The 24,833-nt window shown below is 46.8% G+C and overlaps 1 protein-coding gene across 1 annotated transcript in view; it reads left to right on the top strand.

Annotated features, from left to right (window-relative positions):
• The window catches only part of LOC135520529 (transmembrane protein 145-like), a 56,821-nt gene that overhangs the window by 26,018 nt on the left and 5,970 nt on the right, over window positions 1-24,833 (top strand). The window contains 10 exon segments of the mRNA XM_064946140.1: window positions 2,851-2,937; window positions 7,503-7,604; window positions 10,128-10,212; window positions 11,556-11,627; window positions 16,458-16,526; window positions 16,860-16,940; window positions 18,180-18,258; window positions 19,425-19,518; window positions 20,293-20,465; window positions 20,781-20,901. Of these exon segments, the coding sequence (XP_064802212.1) occupies window positions 2,851-2,937; window positions 7,503-7,604; window positions 10,128-10,212; window positions 11,556-11,627; window positions 16,458-16,526; window positions 16,860-16,940; window positions 18,180-18,258; window positions 19,425-19,518; window positions 20,293-20,465; window positions 20,781-20,901 (963 nt within the window).

Genomic DNA, 24,833 nt, shown 5'->3' with positions numbered 1-24,833 from the left:
AAATAACAAAACATTGCGAAAAGCAGCAGTGTTGTGCAATGCACATGTAAAATCCCAACCTATGGTTCGCAATGCTCACACTTAGAGAAATAGAGCTTTCGAAAAGAGTCCTGTGGCTTCAGGTGGACCTGGGAGGGCATAGACACACCCACTTGGAAGCCAGGCCCACTCACTGGGGAGCCAGGCCCAGTCAAACAGAATTAGTTTTTCCCCACAAAAGGGCTTTATTACAGACAGAAATACACTCCAGTTTCATCAGCAGTCTGGGTGGCTGGTCTCAGACGATCCCGCAGGCCATCCCGCAGTTGGTTGTGGAGGTCCTGGACTGGCGTGGTTACACATGGTCTGCGGTTGTGAGGCCGGTTGGACGTACTGCCAAATTCTCTAAAACAACATTGGAGGCGGCTTATGGTAGTGAAATTAACAAATTCTCTGGCAAAAGCTCTGGTGGACATTACTGCACTCAGCCTGCCAATTGCACACTCCCTCAACTTGAGACATCTCTGGCATTGTGTTGTGGCCTTCTATTGTCCCCAGCACAAGGCGCAGCTGTGTAATTATCATACAGTTTAGTCAGCTTATTGATATGCCACACATGTCAGGTGGATCGATTATCTTCGCAAAGGTGAAAGGCTCACTAACAGGGATGTAAACAAATCTGTGCATAAAATTTGAGAAATAAGCTTTTTGTACGTATGGAACATTTCGGGGATCTTATATTTCAGCTCATGAAACATGGGACCAACACTTTAAATGTTGCGATTTATATTTTGGTTCAATATACACTAGCGCCACTTAAAAATGTCCTTGTTTTTGAAAGAAAAGCACTTTTTTGTCCATTAAAATAACATCAAATTGATCAGAAATACAGTGTAGACATTGTTAATGTTGTAAATTACTATTGTAGCTGGAAACAGCAGATTATTTATGTAGTATCTACATAGGCGTACAGAGGCCCATTATCAGTAACCATCACTCCTGTGTTCCAATGGCACGCTGTGTTAGCTAATCCAAGTTTATCATTTTAAAAGGCTAATTGATCATTAGAAAACCCTTTTGCAATTATGTTAGCACAGCTGAAAACTGTTGTCCTGATTAAAGAAGCAATACAACTGGCCTTCTTTAGCATCAGCATTTGTGAGTTTGATTACAGGCTCAAAATGTCCAGAAATGAAGGCTATTTCATGCAAGAAATTGCCAAGAAACTGAAGATCTCGTACAACGCTGTGTACTAATCCCTTCACAGAACAGAGCAAACTGGCTCTAACCAGAATAGAAAGAGGAGTGGGAGGCCCCGGTGCACAACTGAGCAAGAGGACAAGTACATTAGAGTGTCTAGTTTGAGAAACAGATGCCTCACAAGTCCTCAACTGGCAGCTTCATTAAATAGTACCCACAAAACACCAGTCTCAAGGTCAACAGTGAAAAGGCGATTCTGGGAGGCTGGCCTTCTAGGCAAAGTTGCAAAGAAAAAAACATATCTCAGACTAGCCAATAAAAGATTAAGATGGGCAAAAGAACACAGAAACTGGACAGAGGAAGATTGGAAAAAAAGTGTTAAGGACAGACAAATCTAAGATTGAGGTGTTCGGATCACAAAGAAGAACATACGTGAGATGCAGAAAAAAATGAAAAGATGCTGGAGGAGTGCTTGACGCCATCTGTCAAGCATGGTGGAGGCAATGTGAAGGTCTGGGGGTGCTTTGGTGGTGGTAAAGTGGGAGAATTGTACAGGGTAAAAGGGATCTTGAAGAAGGAAGGCTATCCTTCCATTTTGCAACGCCATGCCATACCCTGTAGACAGTGCTTAATTGGAGCCAATTTCCTCCTACAACAGGACAATGACCCAAAACACAGCTCCAAACTATGCAAGAACTAATTAGGGAAGAACCAGTCAGCTGGTATTCTGTCTGTGCTGGCCACTCCATTATAGTCACCGGATCTCAACCCTATTGAGCTGTTGTGGGAGCAGCTTGACCGTATGGTACGTAAAGAAGTGTCCATCAAGCCAATCCAACTTGTGGGAGGTGCTTCAGGAAGCATTGGATGAAATTTCTTCAGATTACCTCAACAAATTGACAGCCAGAATGCCAAAGGTCTGCAAGGCTGTAATTGCTGCAAATGGAAGATTATTTAACGAAAGCAAAGTTTGAAGGACACAATTATTATTTCAATTTAAAATCATTATTTATAACCTTGTCAACGTCTTGACTATATTTCCTATTCACTTTGCAACTATTTTCATGTAATGTATTCATGGAAAACAAGGACATTTCTAAGTGACCCCAAACTTTTGAACGGTAGTGCATATATCAAATTTAGCTAAAACATTGCTCTTTCCTTTTCAATGGCTCTACTGTTAGGGATGGATCCTTGGCTGCAACGAGATGTTACAATTCCTCTCTTGAAGGCTTCATCATTCACTGATGTACGTTGGCAACTGAGGCAAAGTAGTGACTGGCTACAACTGGAGCAAGGAGTGAGAGTGAGCCTCACCCTTCCCCCCCAAAAAATCTGTTTAAAACTATTCCTGTACTGCCCGTTCTTGTGGGCTGTCGCATCCTGTACCAAACTAGACTCTAGAACATCCCTTGATTCCTGCCGGAATACCATGCAACCTGCAAGACCCACGGGAGTCCTTTTCTACTTGCGACGTTCTATCTAATACCACCTGGGACTATGGGTGGACTCAAAATGGCTGCTAGTGATTATGCCATCATTGACTTGAATGTAGATTCCCTTTCTATTCATTCTATTTCTATGGTTAGTTCGTCCAGTACCTGTGTGCATAATGTGATGTGTGTATGACACCATTTCTTTATTATTCTTGACCATATTTCTTGACCGCAGGACTGCTACCAGAAGGAGGCGGTGTTGAGACCAGAGAATAACCAGGTTATCAACCTGACCACGCGCTACACCTGGTCTGGCTGTGTGGTAAGAACATGGACAACCTCTACAGCTCTCCGTCTTATACAGTGCCTTCAGAAAGTGTCCATACCCATTGACGTATTCCACATTTTGTTGTGTTACAGCCTGAATTCAAAATTAAATAGATTAAATATAAAAATACACACATACCACATAATGACAAAGTGAAACCATGTTTTTAGAGATGTTTTGTTAATTTATTGAAAATGAAATATCAGAATATCAATACCCTTTGCTATGACACTCCAAGCTGAGTTCAGGTGCATTCAATTTCCTTTGGTCGTACGTGAGATGTCGCTACAACTTGATTGGAGTCCACCTGTGGCCAATAAAAACACACCGGTGTGTATATAAGGTCCCACAGTTGATAGTGCATGTCAGAGCAGAAACCAGACCATGAAGTCCAGGGAACTCTCCGTAGAGCTCTGAGGGAGAATAGTGATGAGGCATATATCTGGGGAAGGGTGTAAAACCATTTCTAGTGTTGAAAGGTTCCAAGAGCACAGTGGTCTCCAATCATTGGGAAATGGGAAAAATATGGATCTACCCAGACTCTGCCTAGAGCAGGCTGTCCAACCAAACTGAGCAACTGGGCAAGAAGGACCTTGGTCAGGGAGGTGACCAAGAACCCATTGACCACTCTGACAGAACTACAGAGTTCCTTGGCTGAGATGGGAGAACCTGCCAGAAGGACAACTGTCTCTACAGCAGGGATATTTCAACTCTTTCCCTACGAGGTCCGGTGCCTGCTGGTTTACTGTTCTACCTGATCATTAATTAACCCAAATCAGTCCCTGATTTAAAGGGCAACAAGGAAAAAATGCAGTGGAATTGGCTTTGAGGTCCAGAGTTGAGTTTGAAGGCTCTATAGCACTTCACCAATCTGGGTTTATGGGAGAATGGTCAGAGGGAAGCTACTCCTGAGAAAATGGCACATGACAACACACCTTTAGTTTACAAAAAGGCACATGACAACACGCCTTTAGTTTACAAAAAGGCACATGACAACACGCCTTTAGTTTACAAAAAGGCACATGACAACACGCCTTTAGTTTACAAAAAGGCACATGACAACACACCTTTAGTTTACAAAAAGGCACATGACAACACGCCTTTAGTTTACAAAAAGGCACATGACAACACGCCTTTAGTTTACAAAAAGGCACATGACAACACACCTTTAGTTTACAAAAAGGCACATGACAACACGCCTTTAGTTTACAAAAAGGCACATGACAACACGCCTTTAGTTTACAAAAAGGCACATGACAACACGCCTTTAGTTTACAAAAAGGCACATGACAACACGCCTTTAGTTTACAAAAAGGCACATGACAACACGCCTTTAGTTTACAAAAAGGCACATGACAACACGCCTTTAGTTTACAAAAAGGCACATGACAACACACCTTTAGTTTACAAAAAGGCACATGACAACACGCCTTTAGTTTACAAAAAGGCACATGACAACACACCTTTAGTTTACAAAAAGGCACATGACAACACGCCTTTAGTTTACAAAAAGGCACATGACAACACGCCTTTAGTTTACAAAAAGGCACATGACAACACACCTTTAGTTTACAAAAAGGCACATGACAACACGCCTTTAGTTTACAAAAAGGCACATGACAACACGCCTTTAGTTTACAAAAAGGCACATGACAACACGCCTTTAGTTTACAAAAAGGCACATGACAACACGCCTTTAGTTTACAAAAAGGCACATGACAACACGCCTTTAGTTTACAAAAAGGCACATGACAACACGCCTTTAGTTTACAAAAAGGCACATGACAACACGCCTTTAGTTTACAAAAAGGCACATGACAACACGCCTTTAGTTTACAAAAAGGCACATGACAACACGCCTTTAGTTTACAAAAAGGCACATGACAACACGCCTTTAGTTTACAAAAAGGCACATGACAACACGCCTTTAGTTTACAAAAAGGCACATGACAACACGCCTTTAGTTTACAAAAAGGCACATGACAACACGCCTTTAGTTTACAAAAAGGCACATGACAACACGCCTTTAGTTTACAAAAAGGCACATGACAACACGCCTTTAGTTTACAAAAAGGCACATGACAACACGCCTTTAGTTTACAAAAAGGCACATGACAACACGCCTTTAGTTTACAAAAAGGCACATGACAACACGCCTTTAGTTTACAAAAAGGCACATGACAACACGCCTTTAGTTTACAAAAAGGCACATGACAACACGCCTTTAGTTTACAAAAAGGCACATGACAACACGCCTTTAGTTTACAAAAAGGCACATGACAACACGCCTTTAGTTTACAAAAAGGCACATGACAACACGCCTTTAGTTTACAAAAAGGCACATGACAACACGCCTTTAGTTTACAAAAAGGCACATGACAACACGCCTTTAGTTTACAAAAAGGCACATGACAACACGCCTTTAGTTTACAAAAAGGCACATGACAACACGCCTTTAGTTTACAAAAAGGCACATGACAACACGCCTTTAGTTTACAAAAAGGCACATGACAACACGCCTTTAGTTTACAAAAAGGCACATGACAACACGCCTTTAGTTTACAAAAAGGCACATGACAACACACCTTTAGTTTACAAAAAGGCACATGAATGACTGAGATCATAAGGCAAAAGATCAATTTAACTCTTGGCCTGAATGCAAAGTGCTACAGTATGTCTGGAGAAAACCAGGCACAGCTCCTCACCCGTCTAACACCATCCCTACTGTGAAGCATGGTGGTGTCAGACTCATGCCATGGGGATGCTTTTCAGCGGGAAAGACTCAGTGACTGGTAAGAATAGAGGGAACAACGAATGGAGCTAAATACAAGCAAATTCTTGGTGAAAACCTGCTTCAGAGTGCAAACGACCTTCAAAATGGGGCGAAGATTTACGTTCCAACAGGACAATGACCCCAAACATACAGCCAAAGTAACTCTGGAATGGCTTCAGAACATGAATATGAAAGTCCTTGAGTGGCCCAGCCAAGACTTGAGTCCCTGTGGAAAGACTTGAAGATGTGGAAAGACTTAAACTTGATGTGGAAAGACTTGAAGATTGCTGCTCCCCACCGCTCCCCATCTAACTAAACAGAGCTTTAGAAAATCTGCAAGGAAGAATCACCAAATCCATATGTGCAAAGCTGAAACAGACATACCCAAGACGACTCAAAGCTGAAACAGACATACCCAAGACGACTCAAAGCTGAAACAGACATACCCAAGACGACTCAAAGCTGAAACAGACATACCCAAGACAAATCAAAGCTGAAACAGACATACACTAGACAAATCAAAGCTGAAACAGACATACACTAGACAAATCAAAGCTGAAACAGACATACACTAGACAAATCAAAGCTGAAACAGACATACACTAGACAAATCAAAGCTGAAACAGACATACACTAGACAAATCAAAGCTGAAACAGACATACACTAGACAAATCAAAGCTGAAACAGACATACACTAGACAAATCAAAGCTGAAACAGACATACACTAGACAAATCAAAGCTGAAACAGACATACACTAGACAAATCAAAGCTGAAACAGACATACACAAGACAAATCAAAGCTGAAACAGACATACACTAGACAAATCAAAGCTGAAACAGACATACACTAGACAAATCAAAGCTGAAACAGACATACACAAGACAAATCAAAGCTGAAACAGACATACACTAGACAAATCAAAGCTGAAACAGACATACACTAGACAAATCAAAGCTGAAACAGACATACACAAGACAAATCAAAGCTGAAACAGACATACACAAGACAAATCAAAGCTGAAACAGACATACACTAGACAAATCAAAGCTGAAACAGACATACACTAGACAAATCAAAGCTGAAACAGACATACACTAGACAAATCAAAGCTGAAACAGACATACACAAGACAAATCAAAGCTGAAACAGACATACACAAGACAAATCAAAGCTGAAACAGACATACCCAATACGACTCAAAGCTGAAACAGACATACCCAAGACGACTCAAAGCTGAAACAGACATACCCAATACGACTCAAAGCTGAAACAGACATACCCAATACGACTCAAGGCGTCTGAAACAGACATACCCAATACGACTCAAGGCGGTAATCGCCGCGAAAGGTGCTTCTACAAAGTATTGACTCAGGTGTGAAAACGTATGTAATTGAGATATTTCTGTGTTTAATTGTCAATAAACTTGAAAAAATGTCTAAACATCTTTTCACTTTGTCCGTATGGGGTATTGTGTAGATGGGTGAGGGAAAAAAATATTTCAACCATTTTGAATTCAGGCTGTAACAACAAAATGTGGAATAAGTCAAGAGGTATGAATACTTTCTGAAGGCTCTGTATATGTGGGCTTGTCTTGTATGTTTTCCAATGGGACTGTGGTTGTTTTTAGTTCTGACTAAAAGAGCTATTTTGAGGTGTGAGGAGTGTGTGTATGTGAGACAGAGGGGTCTGTGTGTAACTCCCTCTTTGGAAATGTGTTAGGATGTGTTGATTCAATGTGTTTTTGAAATATTAACTCTGTCTCTCTCTGTCTCTGTCTCTAAGGTGGAAGGAGAGGGAGATGAGGAGGTGCTGAGTTGTGTGGGAGGTCGTAGCTTCCGCTCGGTGAGGGAGAGATGGTGGTACATCGCTCTCAGCAAGTGTGGGGTGAGCACTGACCTTTCACTTCTCACTGATGGCTAGCGCACACAGACATTGTTACTCTGATGACACACACCGCACCCCCTCCCCACACACACATAACATATACACTCACAGATTGACATACAAAACATTAAGAACTCCTGCTCTTTCCATGACAGAGTGACCAGGTGAATCCAGGTGAATCCCTTATTGATATGACTTGTTAAATCAACTTCAATCAGTGTAGATGAAGAGGATGAGACGGGTTAAAGTATTTTTAAGCCTTGACACAATTGAGACATGGATTGTGCGCCATTCAGAAGGTGAATGGGCAAAGCAAAAAATGATTGTGCTGGGTTTTTCATGCTCAACAGTTTCCTGTGTGTATCAAGAATGGTTCACCACCCAAAGGACATCCAGCCAACTTGACACAAGTGTGGGAAGCATTGGAGTCAGCCTGGGCCAGCATCCCTGTGGAAAGCTTTCGACACCTTGTATAGTCCATGCCCTGATGAATTGAGGGGGGGGGGGGGGTGTTTGGTATGCTCAGTGTAGATCTTCTCTGAATGTGTGCTTTTGTGTGTGCATATGGATGCACAAGTGAGGGTGTGCGTATGTGTGTGCGTATGTGTGTGCGCGTGTGTGTGTGTGTATTTGTGTGTGTGTGTGCACCTGTGTGTGTGTGCGTCTGTGCGTCTGTGCGCCTGTGTGTTGTGGCAGGGCCAGTGTATCCACACACTGACTGGCAGTGTTGTGATGTTAGTAGAGAGTGAGTGTTTGTGAAGAGGGACAGACAGGATTGAAGTGGATGTTTCCTGGAGAGTGTGTTGTGTTGTCACGGCAGCAAGTGGAGGGCTGTTGACGGACATTATGCCTAATGGTGTAGGACTGAAGTTAAAGCTCTGTCTCCGGCCCACATGGCCCCAGGGACTCTCCCCGTCTCGCCCAGCCTTACCTCGCCTGCACACTGCCAATATAATACACGCCTTCCACCCTCTCTCAGTTCTTACTCTCTCTGTCTTTCTCTTCACCTCTTTCTCTCATTCTTACTCTTTCTTGTTCACTCACTCTTTGAATCTCTCTTTTACCGTGGCCTTCTTTCTCTGCGTCACTTCATCTCCTCTCACTGCTGTCTCTCAATGTCTCCTCTCTCTCCCTCCAACCCAGTCCTGCCTGTCTCCTCTCTCTCCCTCCAACCCAGTCCTGCCTGTCTCCTCTCTCTCCCTCCAACCCAGTCCTGCCTGTCTCCTCTCTCTCCCTCCAGCCCAGTCCTGCCTGTCTCCTCTCTCTCCCTCCAACCCAGTCCTGCCTGTCTCCTCTCTCTCCCTCCAACCCAGTCCTGCATGTCTCCTCTCTCCCCCTCCAACCCAGTCCTGCATGTCTCCTCTCTCTCCCTCCATCCCAGTCCTGCCTGTCTCCTCTCTCTCCCTCCAACTCAGTCCTGCCTGTCTCCTCTCTCTCCCTCCAACCCAGTCCTGCCTGTCTCCTCTCTCTCCCTCCAGCCCAGTCCTGCATGTCTCCTCTCTCCCCCTCCAACCCAGTCCTGCCTGTCTCCTCTCTCTCCCTCCAACCCAGTCCTGCCTGTCTCCTCTCTCTCCCTCCAACCCAGTCCTGCCTGTCTCCTCTCTCTCCCTCCAACCCAGTCCTGCCTGTCTCCTCTCTCTCCCTCCAACCCAGTCCTGCATGTCTCCTCTCTCTCCCTCCAACCCAGTCCTGCCTGTCTCCTCTCTCTCCCTCCAACCCAGTCCTGCCTGTCTCCTCTCTCTCCCTCCAACCCAGTCCTGCCTGTCTCCTCTCTCTCCCTCCAACCCAGTCCTGTCTGTCTCGTCTCTCTCCCTCCAACCCAGTCCTGCATGTCTCCTCTCTCTCCCTCCAACCCAGTCCTGCCTGTCTCCTCTCTCTCCCTCCAACCCAGTCCTGCATGTCTCCTCTCTCTCCCTCCAACCCAGTCCTGCCTGTCTCCTCTCTCTCCCTCCAACCCAATCCTGCCTGTCTCCTCTCTCTCCCTCCAACCCAGTCCTGCCTTTCTCCTCTCACTGCTGTCTCTCAATGTCTCTCTCTTTCTCTCCCAGTCCTGCCTGTCTCCTCACTGCTCTCCGTCTCTCTCCCAGTCCTGCCTGTCTCCTCACTGCTCTCCGTCTCTCTCCCAGTCCTGCCTGTCTCCTCACTGCTCTCCGTCTCTCTCCCAGTCCTGCCTGTCTCCTCACTGCTCTCCGTCTCTCTCCCTCTCTCCCAGCCCTGCATGTCTCCTCTCACTACTCTCTGTCTCTCAAGTTCTCTCTCCCTCTCTCCCAGTCCTGCCTGGCTAGTATTGATTTTGTGACAGTGCACGGTTCATGCTCCTCACTCCTCTGTTGGAGGTACTGAGATCGAGTCTTGGCAGGCAGATGAAATCAACGTTTTTTTCTCTCACTTACAGTACAACAACACAAACTCTAGAGGCTTTGAACTCTTCTATGTGAAATGAGCTCTTTGTGCACTCACTGTCGCTCCATCTAACTCCCCGCCCTCTCCCTCTCCGTCTCTTTCTCTGTCTCTGTCTCTCAGGGGGAAGGTTTGCATCTGGAGTATGAGATGAAGCTGACCAATGGCCAGTCTTTCTGGACACAACATTTCTCTGCAGACGAGTTTGGTGAGAACGACACAGATTACAGAATGAACGTTAATGGCTCGTCCAACACTTTTTACACGGCCAATAAAGCATATTAAAATGAACAAATTATTACAACCAAGGAATGGATGAATTAATGATGATGGATTAACATGAGTGGAATGCGTGAAAAGGAAACGCAGTTTAGAAAATTACAATATTAAGCTACTCTCTTATTCTGATGTTCTAATGACCTCTCTCTTTCTGTCTCTCTCTGTCACTCTCTTTCCCCTCCCTCCCCCTCGTTCTCATCACCATCTCACACCCTCTATCTGCCCTCTCTCTCGTGCTTTCGATTTCACCCTCCATTTCTCCCTCTCTACCTCTCTCTTTTACCTCTCTCACTCTCTCTCTCTCCTTATCTCTCTCTGTCTCTCTCTCCTTATCTCTCTCTCTCTCTCTCTCTCTCTCTCTCTTTATCTCTCCCTCTCCTTATCTCTCTCTCTATCTCTCTCTTTATCTCTCCCTCTCCTTATCTCTCTCTCTATCTCTCTCTTTATCTCTCTCTCTCCTTATCTCTCTCTCTGTCTCTCTCTGTCTCTCTCTATCTCTCTTTACCTCTCTCTCTCTCTCTCCTTATCTCTCTCTCCTTATCTCTCTCTCTGTCTCTCTCTCTCTATCTCTCTCTCTTTACCTCTTTATCTCTCTCTCTCTCTTAATCTCTCTCTCTTTCTCTCTTTATCTCTCTCTCTCTTTCTTTCTCTTTCTCTCTCTCTCCTTATATCTCTCTCTCTCCTTATATCTCTCTCTCTTTCTCTCTCTCATCTCGCTCTCTCTTTATCTCTCTCTCTTTATCTCTCTCCCTCTCTTTATCTCTCTCTCTCCTTATCTCTATCTCTTTATCTCTCTCTCTCTCTTTCTCTCTCTCTCTCTCTCTCTCTCTCTCTCTCTCTCTCTCTTTATCTCTCTCTCTCTCTCTCTTTATCTCTCTCTCTCTCTCTCTCTCTCTCGTTATCTCTCTCTCTGTCTCTCTCTCTCTCTCTTTATCTCTCTCTCTCTCTCGTTATCTCTCTCTCTGTCTCTCTCTCTCTCTCTCTCTTTATCACTCTCTCTCTCTCTCTCTTTATCACTCTCTCTGTCTCTCTCTCTCTCTCTCTTTCTCTCTCTCTCTCTTTATCTCTCTCTCTCTTTCTCTCTCTTTATCTCTCTCTGTCTCTCTTTATCTCTCTCTGTCTCTCTTTATCTCTCTCGCTGTCTCTCTTTCTCTCTCTCTCTCTCTCTCTCTCTCTCTCTCTCTCTCTCTCTCTCTCTCTCTCTCTACCTCTTTACCTCTCTCTTTCTACCTCTCTATCTACCTCTCACTAACCCCATGCCTCTATTCTCAGGGATCCTGGAAACTGACATCACGTTCCTGGTTATCTTCTCCCTGGTCTTCATCCTCTCATGTTATTTTGCCTGTAAGTGCCTGAGGAACAACATGAGATCTCGTATTCCTCACACCAGAAAAGCACTTAGCAGCCAATCCTAACCTGAGATCTCTGCTCTTAACTCCCATCTTCACACAAATGTCTCATTGGCATTAATGCATCAATGCACCAAAGGTCAGAATTACACCAGCCTTAAGTGCTAGTCCTTTCTGGGAGGAGGGAAGGGGTGTGAAAAGCACCTGCCTTTCTGGGATGAAGACAAAGAGTAGAGGAATAGAGCCTGTCATTATGGAGTCATGGGGGCATGTCTTTCTGGAATGAGGGGAGAGTAGAGGAATAGAGCTTGTCATTATGGAGTCATGGGGGCCTGTCTTTCTGGGATGAAGACAAAGAGTAGAGGAATAGAGCTTGTCATTATGGAGTCATGGGGGCATGTCTTTCTGGAATGAGGGGAGAGTAGAGGAATAGAGCTTGTCATTATGGAGTCATGGGGGCCTGTCTTTCTGGGATGAAGACAAAGAGTAGAGGAATAGAGCTTGTCATTATGGAGTCATGGGGGCATGTCTTTCTGGAATGAGGGGAGAGTAGAGGAATAGAGCCTGTCATTATGGAGTCATGGGGGCATGTCTTTCTGGAATGAGGGGAGAGTAGAGGAATAGAGCTTGTCATTATGGAGTCATGGGGGCCTGTCTTTCTGGGATGAAGACAAAGAGTAGAGGAATAGAGCTTGTCATTATGGAGTCATGGAGGCATGTCTTTCTGGAATTGAGACAAAGAGTAGAGGAATAGAGCTTGTCATTATGGAGTCATGGGGGCATGTCTTTCTGGAATGAGGGAAGAGTAGAGGAATAGAGCTTGTCATTATGGAGTCATGGGGACATGTCTTTCTGGAATGAAGACAAAGAGTAGAGGAATAGAGCTTGTCATTATGGAGTCATGGGGGCCTGTCTTTCTGGAATGAGGACAAAGAGTAGAGGAATAGAGCTTGTCATTATGGAGTCATGGGGGCCTTTCCTTCTGGAATGAGGACAAAGAGTAGAGGAATAGAGCTTGTCATTATGGAGACATGGGGGCATGTCTTTCTGGAATGAGGGAAGAGTAGAGGAATAGAGCTTGTCATTATGGAGTCATGGGGGCCTGTCTTTCTGGAATGAGGACAAAGAGTAGAGGAATAGAGCTTGTCATTATGGAGTTATGGGGGCATGTCTTTCTGGAATGAGGGGAGAGTAGAGGAATAGAGCTTGTCATTATGGAGTCATGGGGGCATGTCTTTCTGGAATGAGGGAAGAGTAGAGGAATAGAGCTTGTCATTATGGAGTCATGGGGGCTTGTCTTTCTGGAATGAGGGACAAAGAGTAGAGGGATAGAGCTTGTCATTATGGAGACATGGGGGCATGTCTTTCTGGAATGAGGGAAGAGTAGAGGAATAGAGCTTGTCATTATGGAGTCATGGGGGCATGTATTTCTGGAATGAGGACAAAGAGTAGAGGAATAGAGCTTGTCATTATGGAGTCATGGGGGCATGTCTTTCTGGAATGAGGGACAAAGAGTAGAGGGATAGAGCTTGTCATTATGGAGTCATGGGGGCATGTATTTCTGGAATGAAGACAAAGAGTAGAGGAATAGAGCTTGTCATTATGGAGTCATGTCTTTCTGGAATGAGGACAAAGAGTAGAGGAATAGAGCTTGTCATTATGGAGTCATGGGGGCATGTCTTTCTGGAATGAGGGACGAGTAGAGGAATAGAGCTTGTCATTATGGGGTCATGGGGGCATGTCTTTCTGGAATGAAGACAAAGAGTAGAGGAATAGAGCTTGTCATTATGGAGTCATGGGGGCCTGTCTTTCTGGAATGAGGACAGAGAGTAGAGGAATACAGCTTGTCATTATGGAGTCATGGGGGGCTTTCTTTCTGGAATGAGGACAAAGAGTAGAGGAATAGAGCTTGTCATTATGGAGTCATGGGGGCATGTCTTTCTGGAATGAGGGAAGAGTAGAGGAATAGAGCTTGTCATTATGGAGTCATGGGGGCCTGTCTTTCTGGAATGAGGACAAAGAGTAGAGGAATAGAGCTTGTCATTATGGAGTCATGGGGGCATGTCTTTCTGGAATGAGGGAAGAGTAGAGGAATAGAGCTTGTCATTATGGAGTCATGGGGGCATGTCTTTCATGAACGAAAGAACGAGTAGAGGAATAGAGCTTGTCATTATGGAGTCATGGGGGCATGTCTTTCTGGAATGAAGACAGAGAGTAGAGGAATATAGCTTGTCATTATGGATTCATGGGGGCATGTCTTTCTGGAATGAGGACAAAGAGTAGAGGAATATAGCTTGACATTATGGAGTCATGGGGGCATGTCTTTCTGGAATGAGGACAAAGAGTAGAGGAATATAGCTTGACATTATGGAGTCATGGGGGCATGTCTTTCTGGAATGAGGACAAAGAGTAGAGGAATAGAGCTTGTCGTTATGGAGTCATGGGGGCATGTCTTTCTGGAATGAGGGAAGAGTAGAGGAATATAGCTTGTCATTATGGAGTCATGGGGGCATGTCTTTCTGGAATGAGGGAAGAGTAGAGGAATAGAGCTTGTCATAATGGAGTCATGGGGGCATGTCTTTCTGGAATGGAGACAAAGAGTAGAGGAATAGAGCTTGTCATTATGGAGTCATGGAGGCATGTCTTTCTGGAATGAGGGAAGAGTAGAGGAATAGCTTGTCATTATGGAGTCATGGGGGCATGTCTTTCTGGAATGAGGGAAGAGTAGAGGAATAGAGCTTGTCATTATGGAGTCATGGGGGCATGTCTTTCTGGAATGAGGGAAGAGTAGAGGCATAGAGCTTGTCATTATGGAGTCATGGGGGCATGTCTTTCTGGAATGGAGACAAAGAGTAGAGGAATAGAGCTTGTCGTTATGGGGGCCTGTCTTTCTGGAATGAGGACAAAGAGTAAAGGAATAGAGCTTGTCATTATGGAGTCATGGGGGCATGTCTTTCTTGAATGAGGGAAGAATAGATGAATAGAGCTTGTCATTATGGAGTCATGGGGGCATGTCTTTCTGGAATGGAGACAAAGAGTAGAGGAATAGAGCTTGTCATTATGGAGTCATGGGGGCATGTCTTTCTGGAATGAAGACAAAGTGTAGAGGAATAGAGCTTGTCATTATGGAGTCATGGGGGCATGTCTTTCTTGAATGAGGGAAGAGTAGAGGAATAGAGCTTGTCATGATGGAGTCATGGGGACATGTCTTTCTGGAATCAGGGAAGAGTAGAGGAATAGATCTTGTCATTATGGAGTCATGGGGGCATGTCTTTCTGGAATGAAGACAAAGAGTAGAGGAATAGAGCTTGTCATTATGGAGTCATGGGGGCCTGTCTTTCTGGAATGAGGACAAAGAGTAGAGGAATAGAGCTTGTCATTATGGAGTCATGGGGGCATGTCTTTCTGGAATGAGGGAAGGGTAGAGGAATAAAGCTTGTCATTATGGAGTCATGGGGGCATGTCTTTCTGGAATGAAGACATAGAGTAGAGGAATAGAGCTTGTCATTATGGGGTCATGGGGGCATGTCTTTCTGGAATGAAGACATAGAGTAGAGGAATAGAGCTTGTCATTATGGAGTCATGGGGGCATGTCTTTCTGGAATGAGGGAAGAGTAGAGGAATAGAGCTTGTCATTATGGAGTCATGGGGGCATGTCTTTCTGGAATGAAGAAAAAGAGTAGAGGAATAGAGTTTGACATTATGGAGTCATGGGGGCATGTCTTTCTGGAATGAGGACAAAGAGTAGAGGAACAGAGCTTGTCATTATGGAGTCATGGGGGCATGTCTTTCTGGAATGAGGGAAGAGTAGAGGAATAGAGCTTGTCATTATGGAGTCATGGGGGCATGTCTTTCTGGAATGAGGGAAGAGTAGAGGAATAGAGCTTGTCATTATGGAGTCATGGGGGCATGTCTTTCTGGAATGAGGGAAGAGTGGCACCTCTCTGGTGGAGGAACTTGTCATTGGTGCTGAACATGTAGCCGGGGAAAGTAAAGTGGGGCAGATGAAGGGAAGGCAGATGTGACAGAGTTACAACATGAGAGTATCTTCTCAGATAATACAGCCCATGTGTCTACAAACACACAGACTCCTGCTGCACATACTAATGCCTAATACACCACTCCCCTCCCTCTCATTCTCTATCCTTCTCTTTACATTACCATCTCTGTTTTTGTGTCTCTGTCACTGCCACTTTCCCCTCTAACCCACCGCTCTCTCTCTTTTCATCTGTCTCTCTCCTCTTCATCTCTCTCTCTCCTCATCTCTCCCTCCTCTTCTTCTGTCTCTCTCTCTCCTCTTCATCGGTCTCTCTCTCTCTCCTCTTCATCTGTCTCTCTCTCTCTCCTCTTCATCTCTCTCTCTCCTCATCTCTCTCTCCTCTTCCTCTGTGTCTCTCTCTCTCCTCTTCATCTCTCTCCTCTTCATCTGTCCCTCTCTGTCTCTCTCCTCTTCATCTGTCTCTCCTCATCTCTCTCCTCTTCATCTGTCTCTCTATCTCCTCTTCATCTGTCTCTCTCTCTCTCCTCTTCATCTGTCTCTCTCTCTCTCTCTCCTCTTCATCTCTCTCCTCTTCATCTGTCTCTCTCTCTCTCTAATCTTCATCTCTCTCTCCTCATCTCTCTCTCCTCTTCATCTGTCTCTCTCTCCTCTTCATCTCTCTCATCTCTCTCTCTCTCCTCTTCATCTCTCTCCTCATCTCTCTCTCCTCTTCATCTGTCACTCTCTCTCCTCTTAATCTCTCTCCTCTTCATCTCTCTCCTCTTCATCTGTCTCTTTCCTCTTCATATCTCTCTTTATTTGTCTCTCTCTCTCTATCTCTCCTAGATAATCTGAAGGGAAGGCAGCTTCTCCATACGACATATAAGATGTTTATGACTGCGGCTGGTGTAGAGGGTGAGTGTGGACCACAACTCCACTCATACACACACACACACACACACACACACACACACACACACACACACACACACACACACACACACACCCACAGGCGGCCAGCTGCAGCAGCATCACCATCTGACTCACACACTGCAGTCGTTGGCATCTCAGACATGGTAATGACTTCTTCTGATTATCATAGATATTAACCACTGCTTCAGCACCATACAGATAGCTCCCTGTCTCTGTGTAGGGTAGGACTGCTGCTGCTATATGCAGCTCTGCAGTGCAGAACAGTGAAATATCCCTCTCTCTGTCTCTCCCTCTCCTCCCTCCTCCTCCCCTCAGTTGTCAGCCTTCTGTTCCACTGTATCTACTGGGGCCTGTATGCCAGAGATGGAGTGGGCAACGGCAGTCTCAAGATAATGGGTGAGTCTGATCATCACAAACACCCTGATAAAGGATGTAAAGCAGAAACACCCTGATAAAGGATGTAATCCAGAAACACCCTGATAAAGGATGTAATCCAGAAACACCCTGATAAAGGATGTAATCCAGAAACACCCTGATAAAGGATGTAATCCAGAAACACCCTGATAAAGGATGTAATGCAGAAACACCCTGATAAAGGATGTAATGCAGAAACACCCTGATAAAGGATGTAATCCAGAAACACCCTGATAAAGGATGTAAAGCAGAAACACCCTGATAAAGAATGTAATCCAGAAACACCCTGATAAAGGATGTAATGCAGAAACACCCTGATAAAGGATGTAATGCAGAAACACCCTGATAAAGGATGTAATCCAGAAACACCCTGATAAAGGATGTAATCCAGAAACACCCTGATAAAGGATGTAATGCAGAAACACCCTGATAAAGGATGTAATGCAGAAACACCCTGATGAAGGATGTAATGCAGAAACACCCTGATAAAGGATGTATTGCAGAAACACCCGGATAAAGGATGTAATGCAGAAACACCCTGATAAAGGATGTAATGCAGAAACACCCTGATAAAGGATGTATTGCAGAAACACCCTGATAAAGGATGTAATGCAGAAACACCCTGATAAAGGATTATTGCAGAAACACCCTGATAAAGGATGTAATGCAGAAACACCCTGATAAAGGATGTAATGCAGAAACACCCTGATAAAGGATGTAATGCAGAATCACCCTGATAAAGGATGTAATGCAGAATCACCCTGATAAAGGATGTAATGCAGAAACACCCTGATAAAGGATGTAATGCAGAAACACCCTGATAAAGGATGTAATGCAGAAACACCCTGATAAAGGATGTAATGCAGAAACACCCTGATAAAGGATGTAATGCAGAAACACCCTGATAAAGGATGTAATCCAGAAACACCCTGATAAAGGATGTAATGCAGAAACACCCTGATAAAGGATGTAAAGCAGAAACTTTCCCACACAACGCATGCAGTGCAAGAGAATGCACACGAGAGGATGAGTGTGTCCTTATTTGGGTGTGTGTTGCAAGTGTGTGTGAGCGTGTGCTGGAGTGAGTGAGTGACCTGATTTCAGGTTCTGGTATGATGTTACATATTTAGATACTATAACCTACTTACAGTAACCTTTCTTTTACTCTGTGGGGTTCTCATTTTCTTCCCTCCTTCTCGCCATCTCTCTCTCTCTCTCCAGGGAAATTACTGTTCTCTGTCAGTTTCCTGGTGTTCCTGCTGATGCTGATCCTGCTGGGAAAAGGCTTCACTGTCACCAGGTAGGGAGTGTGTTTGTGTGTGTGTCTCAGGCCATCTCACCTATGGTCTCAGGGTCAGAGCTACAGTAGCTGTACCAGCCTTAATAACACCCTCTAACATAGAGGACATGTCAGTCTAACTGCTTGGCTGGCTGACAGGTTCACTGCTTATAGTGTGTCTCAGGATTAAATCCTCCAGCCACTCTCTGTCTCCTTCTAACTCGTAACCAGTAGGCCAGACTCTCTCTGTCTCCTTCTAACTCGTAACCAGTAGGCCAGACTCTCTCTGTCTCCTTCTAACTCGTAACCAGTAGCCCAGTCTCTCTGTCTCCTTCTAACTCGTAACCAGTAGGCCAGACTCTCTCTGTCTCCTTCTAACTCGTAACCAGTAGCCCAGTCTCTCTGTCTCCTTCTAACTCGTAACCAGTAGGCCAGACTCTCTCTGTCTCCTTCTAACTCGTAACCAGTAGGCCAGACTCTCTCTGTCTCCTTCTAACTCGTAACCAGTAGCCCAGTCTCTCTGTCTCCTTCTAACTCGTAACCAGTAGGCCAGACTCTCTCTGTCTCCTTCTAACTCGTAACCAGTAGGCCAGACTCTCTCTGTCTCCTTCTAACTCGTAACCAGTAGCCCAGTCTCTCTGTCTTACTCCTTCTAACTCGTAACCAGTAGGCCAGACTCTCTCTGTCTCCTTCTAACTCGTAACCAGTAGCCCAGTCTCTCTCTGTCTTACTCCTTCTAACTCGTAACCAGTAGCCCATTCTCTCTCTGTCTTACTCCTTCTAACTCGTAACCAGTAGGCCAGTCTCTCTCTGTCTTACTCCTTCTAACTCGTACCAGTAGCCCAGTCTCTCTCTGTCTTACTCCTTCTAACTCGTACCAGGAGCCCAGTCTCTCTCTGTCTTACTCCTTCTAACTCGTACCAGGAGCCCAGTCTCTCTCTGTCTTACTCCTTCTAACTCGTAACCAGTAGCCCAGCCTCTCTCTCTCTGTCTTACTCCTTCTAACTCGTAACCAGTAGCCCAGCCTCTCTCTCTGTCTTACTCCTTCTAACTCGTAACCAGTAGCCCAGTCTCTCTCTGTCTTACTCCTTCTAACTCGTACCAGTATCCCAGAGAGTGTGTGTGTGTGTGTGTATTCATCTGTCTGTGTGAAAGCTAACCCCCCTGTGTGTATCCGTCTCTGTCAGGGCGAGGATCAGCCACAGTGGCTCTGTCAAGCTGTCCATCTACATGACAGTCTACACCGTCACCTATATCATCCTCTTCATATACGAGGCAGAGGTACTGCAGCCTACACTACAGAACTGCTGCTGCTACACTCCTACTGTCCATGCTATACGTGAAGGGCCAGTGTATGACGGTCTAAGTTTCAACCGGGGATTCCTGTGTCCCACAACACTATGTCAGCCTACTGAGTTCCAGTCTAGGTATTAGCTCTAGGAGCTAGTCTTCAGGTCTCGGGCACGGTTACTCATCAGCCGAGCATGGATCACAGAACCACCTCCATTACAAGTGTAAAATGTGCTCTACTAAAATTTAGAATGGGTCCCTCTTGAAAATGAGGTTCACATATCATGGAACCTCCTGGTTAGATAAAGGTGAAATTAAAGGGACCTACTCCTGATGTACTGTAGTATACAGGGATAGGAGTTTCTTACCCAGCCTGTCGGTACCTAGCACTGGCCCTGTACATACATAATGCAGGGGACGACCGAGGGTAACCCTGTTTGGCCAATGATATCCAGTCTCTAGCCTGTGAAACTGAATACATAGCCCGCAAGCAGAGGCACTGTCAATGACCCAGTTGTAGAGAAGTGTCTATGACGCACAAACAAACAAACAAACAAACATACATGTACACGCACACACTTGCAGACACACTCACCAACAAAAATTAGTAGATTTCACATCCCAACATGTCAGCAAACCACAGACTGTTACAACACATGCTGGGGAACATATTGTAATACACCTCTCTGCTATTTGAGGGTAAAGTTAGTAGGGTGCGGTCCATTAGAGTGGTTGTATGACGTTGTAAGTGTGTGTGTGTCTCAGTTCTTTGACCCGGGTGAGGTGCTGTATGCATATGACAGCCCGGCAGGCTACGGTCTGATGGGTCTCCAGCTGCTGGCCTACGTGTGGTTCTGCTACGCCGTCCTGATCTCCCTCAAACACTACCCTGAGAAACAATCCTTCTACATCCCCTTCTTCACGGCATACACACTCTGGTGAGAAGACATAGCCCTACAACCCTTCACTCTCTGCATGCAGTAATTCTCTGTCAGGTTCATCAACTTCATTCCCTAAAAAGCATTACACCCGATAAACTCCCCGTCTCCCTTATCTTTCCACTTCTCGCTTGCTCGTCTTAAATCCGTCCTCCTCCGCCTCTCGTTTCCTTTTGTCACAACTCCACCATATTCATTTTTTCTCCTCCTTCCTTTACATATCTCCCTATCCCCCTTCCCTATCTCTCTCTCCTCTCTCTCTCTTAATTATCTCTCTCCCTCATTAACTCTCTCTCCTCTCTCTCCCTCTGGCAGGTTTTTCGCTGTGCCCGTCATGGCTCTGATAGCTAACTTTGGCATCCCTCGCTGGGCACGGGAGAAGATCGTCAACGGCATCCAACTGGGAATCCACCTCTATGCTCACATCGTATTCCTCGTTAGTACCCTTCATCTCTCTACACACTCACACACAGGCATGCATGTGCGCACACATACACACACTGCCTCAATGTTGACGTTAATTATCTCGAAGACCTCATCGCCCGCCTCGTTAGTAACCCCCTGCCCTCCACACGCAGGCATGCACACACTCACCTCTCTTTTAATATTTGTGAGTCATATCTCTCTGTCCTCATCGGCCTCTGTGTTAGTATACTCCCAAACCCAGACTTCTACTTCAGACTGAGCCTCTCTGTCCCAGACTTCTATACCAGACTGAGCCTCTCGGTCCCAGACTTCTGCACCAGACTGAGCCTCTCTGTCCCAGACTTCTATACCAGACTGAGCCTCTCTGTCCCAGACTTCTATACCAGACTGAGCCTCTCTGTCCCAGACTTCTGTACCAGACTGAGCCTCTCGGTCCCAGACTTCTATACCAGACTGAGCCTCTCTGTCCCAGACTTCTATACCAGACTGAGCCTCTCGGTCCCAGACTTCTGTACCAGACTGAGCCTCTCGGTCCCAGACTTCTGCACCAGACTGAGCCTCTCTGTCCCAGACTTCTATACCAGACTGAGCCTCTCGGTCCCAGACTTCTGCACCAGACTGAGCCTCTCTGTCCCAGACTTCTATACCAGACTGAGCCTCTCTGTCCCAGACTTCTGCACCAGACTGAGCCTCTCGGTCCCAGACTTCTGCACCAGACTGAGCCTCTCTGTCCCAGACTTCTATACCAGACTGAGCCTCTCTGTCCCAGACTTCTGTACCAGACTGAGCCTCTCGGTCCCAGACTTCTGCACCAGACTGTGCCTCTCGGTCCCAGACTTCTACACCAGACTGAGCCTCTCTGTCCCAGACTTCTACACCAGACTGTGCCTCTCTGTCCCAGACTTCTGCACCAGACTGAGCCTCTCGGTCCCAGACTTCTGTACCAGACTGAGCCTCTCGGTCCCAGACTTCTGCACCAGACTGAGCCTCTCGGTCCCAGACTTCTATACCAGACTGAGCCTCTCGGTCCCAGACTTCGGTACCAGACTGAGCCTCTCTGTCCCAGACTTCTGCACCAGACTGAGCCTCTCTGTCCCAGACTTCTGCACCAGACTGAGCCTATCGGTCCCAGACTTCTACACCAGACTGAGCCTCTCGGTCCCAGACTTCTACACCAGACAAAGCCTCTCAGTCCCAGACTTCTGCACCAGACTGAGCCTTTCTGTCCCAGACTTCTATACCAGACTGAGCCTCTCTGTCCCAGACTTCTATACCAGACTGAGCCTTTCTGTCCCAGACTTCTATACCAGACTGAGCCTATCGGTCCCAGACTTCTATACCAGACTGAGCCTATCGGTCCCAGACTTCTATACCAGACTGAGCCTCTCGGTCCCAGACTTCTATACCAGACTGAGCCTATCGGTCCCAGACTTCTGTACCAGACTGAGCCTCTCGGTCCCAGACTTCTGTACCAGATTGAGCCTCTCGGTCCCAGACTTCTGCACCAGATTGAGCCTCTCGGTCCCAGACTTCTGCACCAGACTGAGCCTCTCGGTCCCAGACTTCTGCACCAGACTGAGCCTCTCGGTCCCAGACTTCTACACCAGACTGAACCTCTCTGTCCCAGACTTCTGCACCAGACTGAGCCTCTCGGTCCCAGACTTCTATACCAGACTGAGCCTCTCTGTCCCAGACTTCTGCACCAGACTGAGCCTCTCGGTCCCAGACTTCTGCACCAGACTGAGCCTCTCTGTCCCAGACTTCTATACCAGACTCAGCCTCTCGGTCCCAGACTTCTGCACCAGACTGAGCCTCTCGGTCCCAGACTTCTGTACCAGACTGAGCCTCTCTGTCCCAGACTTCTATACCAGACTCAGCCTCTCGGTCCCAGACTTCTGCACCAGACTGAGCCTCTCGGCCCCAGACTTCTGCACCAGACTGAGCCTCTCGGTCCCAGACTTCTACACCAGACTGAGCCTCTCGGTCCCAGACTTCTGCGCCAGACTGAGCCTCTCTGTCCCAGACTTCTATACCAGACTGAGCCTCTCTGTCCCAGACTTCTGTACCAGACTGAGCCTCTCTGTCCCAGACTTCTACACCAGACTGAGCCTCTCGGTCCCAGACTTCTGCACCAGACTGAGCCTCTCGGTCCCAGACTTCTGTACCAGACTGAGCCTCTCTGTCCCAGACTTCTACACCAGACTGAGCCTATCGGTCCCAGACTTCTACACCAGACTGAGCCTCTCGGTCCCAGACTTCTGCACCAGACTGAGCCTCTCTGTCCCAGACTTCTGTACCAGACTGAGCCTCTCTGTCCCAGACTTCTACACCAGACTGAGCCTATCGGTCCCAGACTTCTACACCAGACTGAGCCTCTCGGTCCCAGACTTCTGCACCAGACTGAGCCTCTCGGTCCCAGACTTCTGCACCAGACTGAGCCTCTCTGTCCCAGACTTCTGCACCAGACTGAGCCTCTCGGTCCCAGACTTCTGTACCAGACTGAGCCTCTCGGTCCCAGACTTCTGCACCAGACTGAGCCTCTCTGTCCCAGACTTCTATACCAGACTGAGCCTCTCTGTCCCAGACTTCTATACCAGACTGAGCCTCTCGGTCCCAGACTTCTATACCAGACTGAGCCTCTCGGTCCCAGACTTATATACCAGACTGAGCCTCTCGGTCCCAGACTTCTATACCAGACTGAGCCTCTCTGTCCCAGACTTCTGTACCAGACTGAGCCTCTCGGTCCCAGACTTCTGCACCAGACTGAGCCTCTCGGTCCCAGACTTCTGCACCAGACTGAGCCTCTCTGTCCCAGACTTCTACACCAGACTGAGCCTCTCTGTCCCAGACTTCTGCACCAGACTGAGCCTCTCTGTCCCAGACTTCTATACCAGACTGAGCCTCTCGGTCCCAGACTTCTATACCAGACTGAGCCTCTCGGTCCCAGACTTCTGCGCCAGACTGAGCCTCTCTGTCCCAGACTTCTATACCAGACTGAGCCTCTCTGTCCCAGACTTCTGTACCAGACTGAGCCTCTCTGTCCCAGACTTCTACACCAGACTGAGCCTCTCGGTCCCAGACTTCTGCACCAGACTGAGCCTCTCGGTCCCAGACTTCTGTACCAGACTGAGCCTCTCTGTCCCAGACTTCTACACCAGACTGAGCCTATCGGTCCCAGACTTCTACACCAGACTGAGCCTCTCGGTCCCAGACTTCTGCACCAGACTGAGCCTCTCTGTCCCAGACTTCTGTACCAGACTGAGCCTCTCTGTCCCAGACTTCTACACCAGACTGAGCCTATCGGTCCCAGACTTCTACACCAGACTGAGCCTCTCGGTCCCAGACTTCTGCACCAGACTGAGCCTCTCGGTCCCAGACTTCTGTACCAGACCGAGCCTCTCGGTCCCAGACTTCTGCACCAGACCGAGCCTCTCGGTCCCAGACTTCTGCACCAGACTGAGCCTCTCGGTCCCAGACTTCTACACCAGACTGAGCCTCTCGGTCCCAGACTTCTGCACCAGACTGAGCCTCTCTGTCCCAGACTTCTATACCAGACTGAGCCTCTCGGTCCCAGACTTCTGTACCAGACTGAGCCTCTCGGTCCCAGACTTCTGTACCAGACTGAGCCTCTCGGTCCCAGACTTCTATACCAGACTGAGCCTCTCTGTCCCAGACTTCTGTACCAGACTGAGCCTCTCTGTCCCAGACTTCTGTACCAGACTGAGCTTCTCTGTCCCAGACTTCTATACCAGACTGAGCCTCTCGGTCCCAGACTTCTGCACCAGACTGAGCCTCTCTGTCCCAGACCTCTTTACCAGACTGAGCCTCTCTGTCCCAGACTTCTATACCAGACTGAGCCTCTCGGTCCCAGACTTCTGCACCAGACTGAGCCTCTCGGTCCCAGACTTCTGCACCAGACTGAGCCTCTCTGTCCCAGACTTC

Source organism: Oncorhynchus masou, chromosome 29 (assembly GCF_036934945.1).
Source record: "Oncorhynchus masou masou isolate Uvic2021 chromosome 29, UVic_Omas_1.1, whole genome shotgun sequence".
In the NCBI taxonomy this organism is placed as follows: Eukaryota; Metazoa; Chordata; class Actinopteri; order Salmoniformes; family Salmonidae; genus Oncorhynchus; species Oncorhynchus masou.
This window is presented reverse-complemented; position numbering and strand designations above follow the sequence as displayed.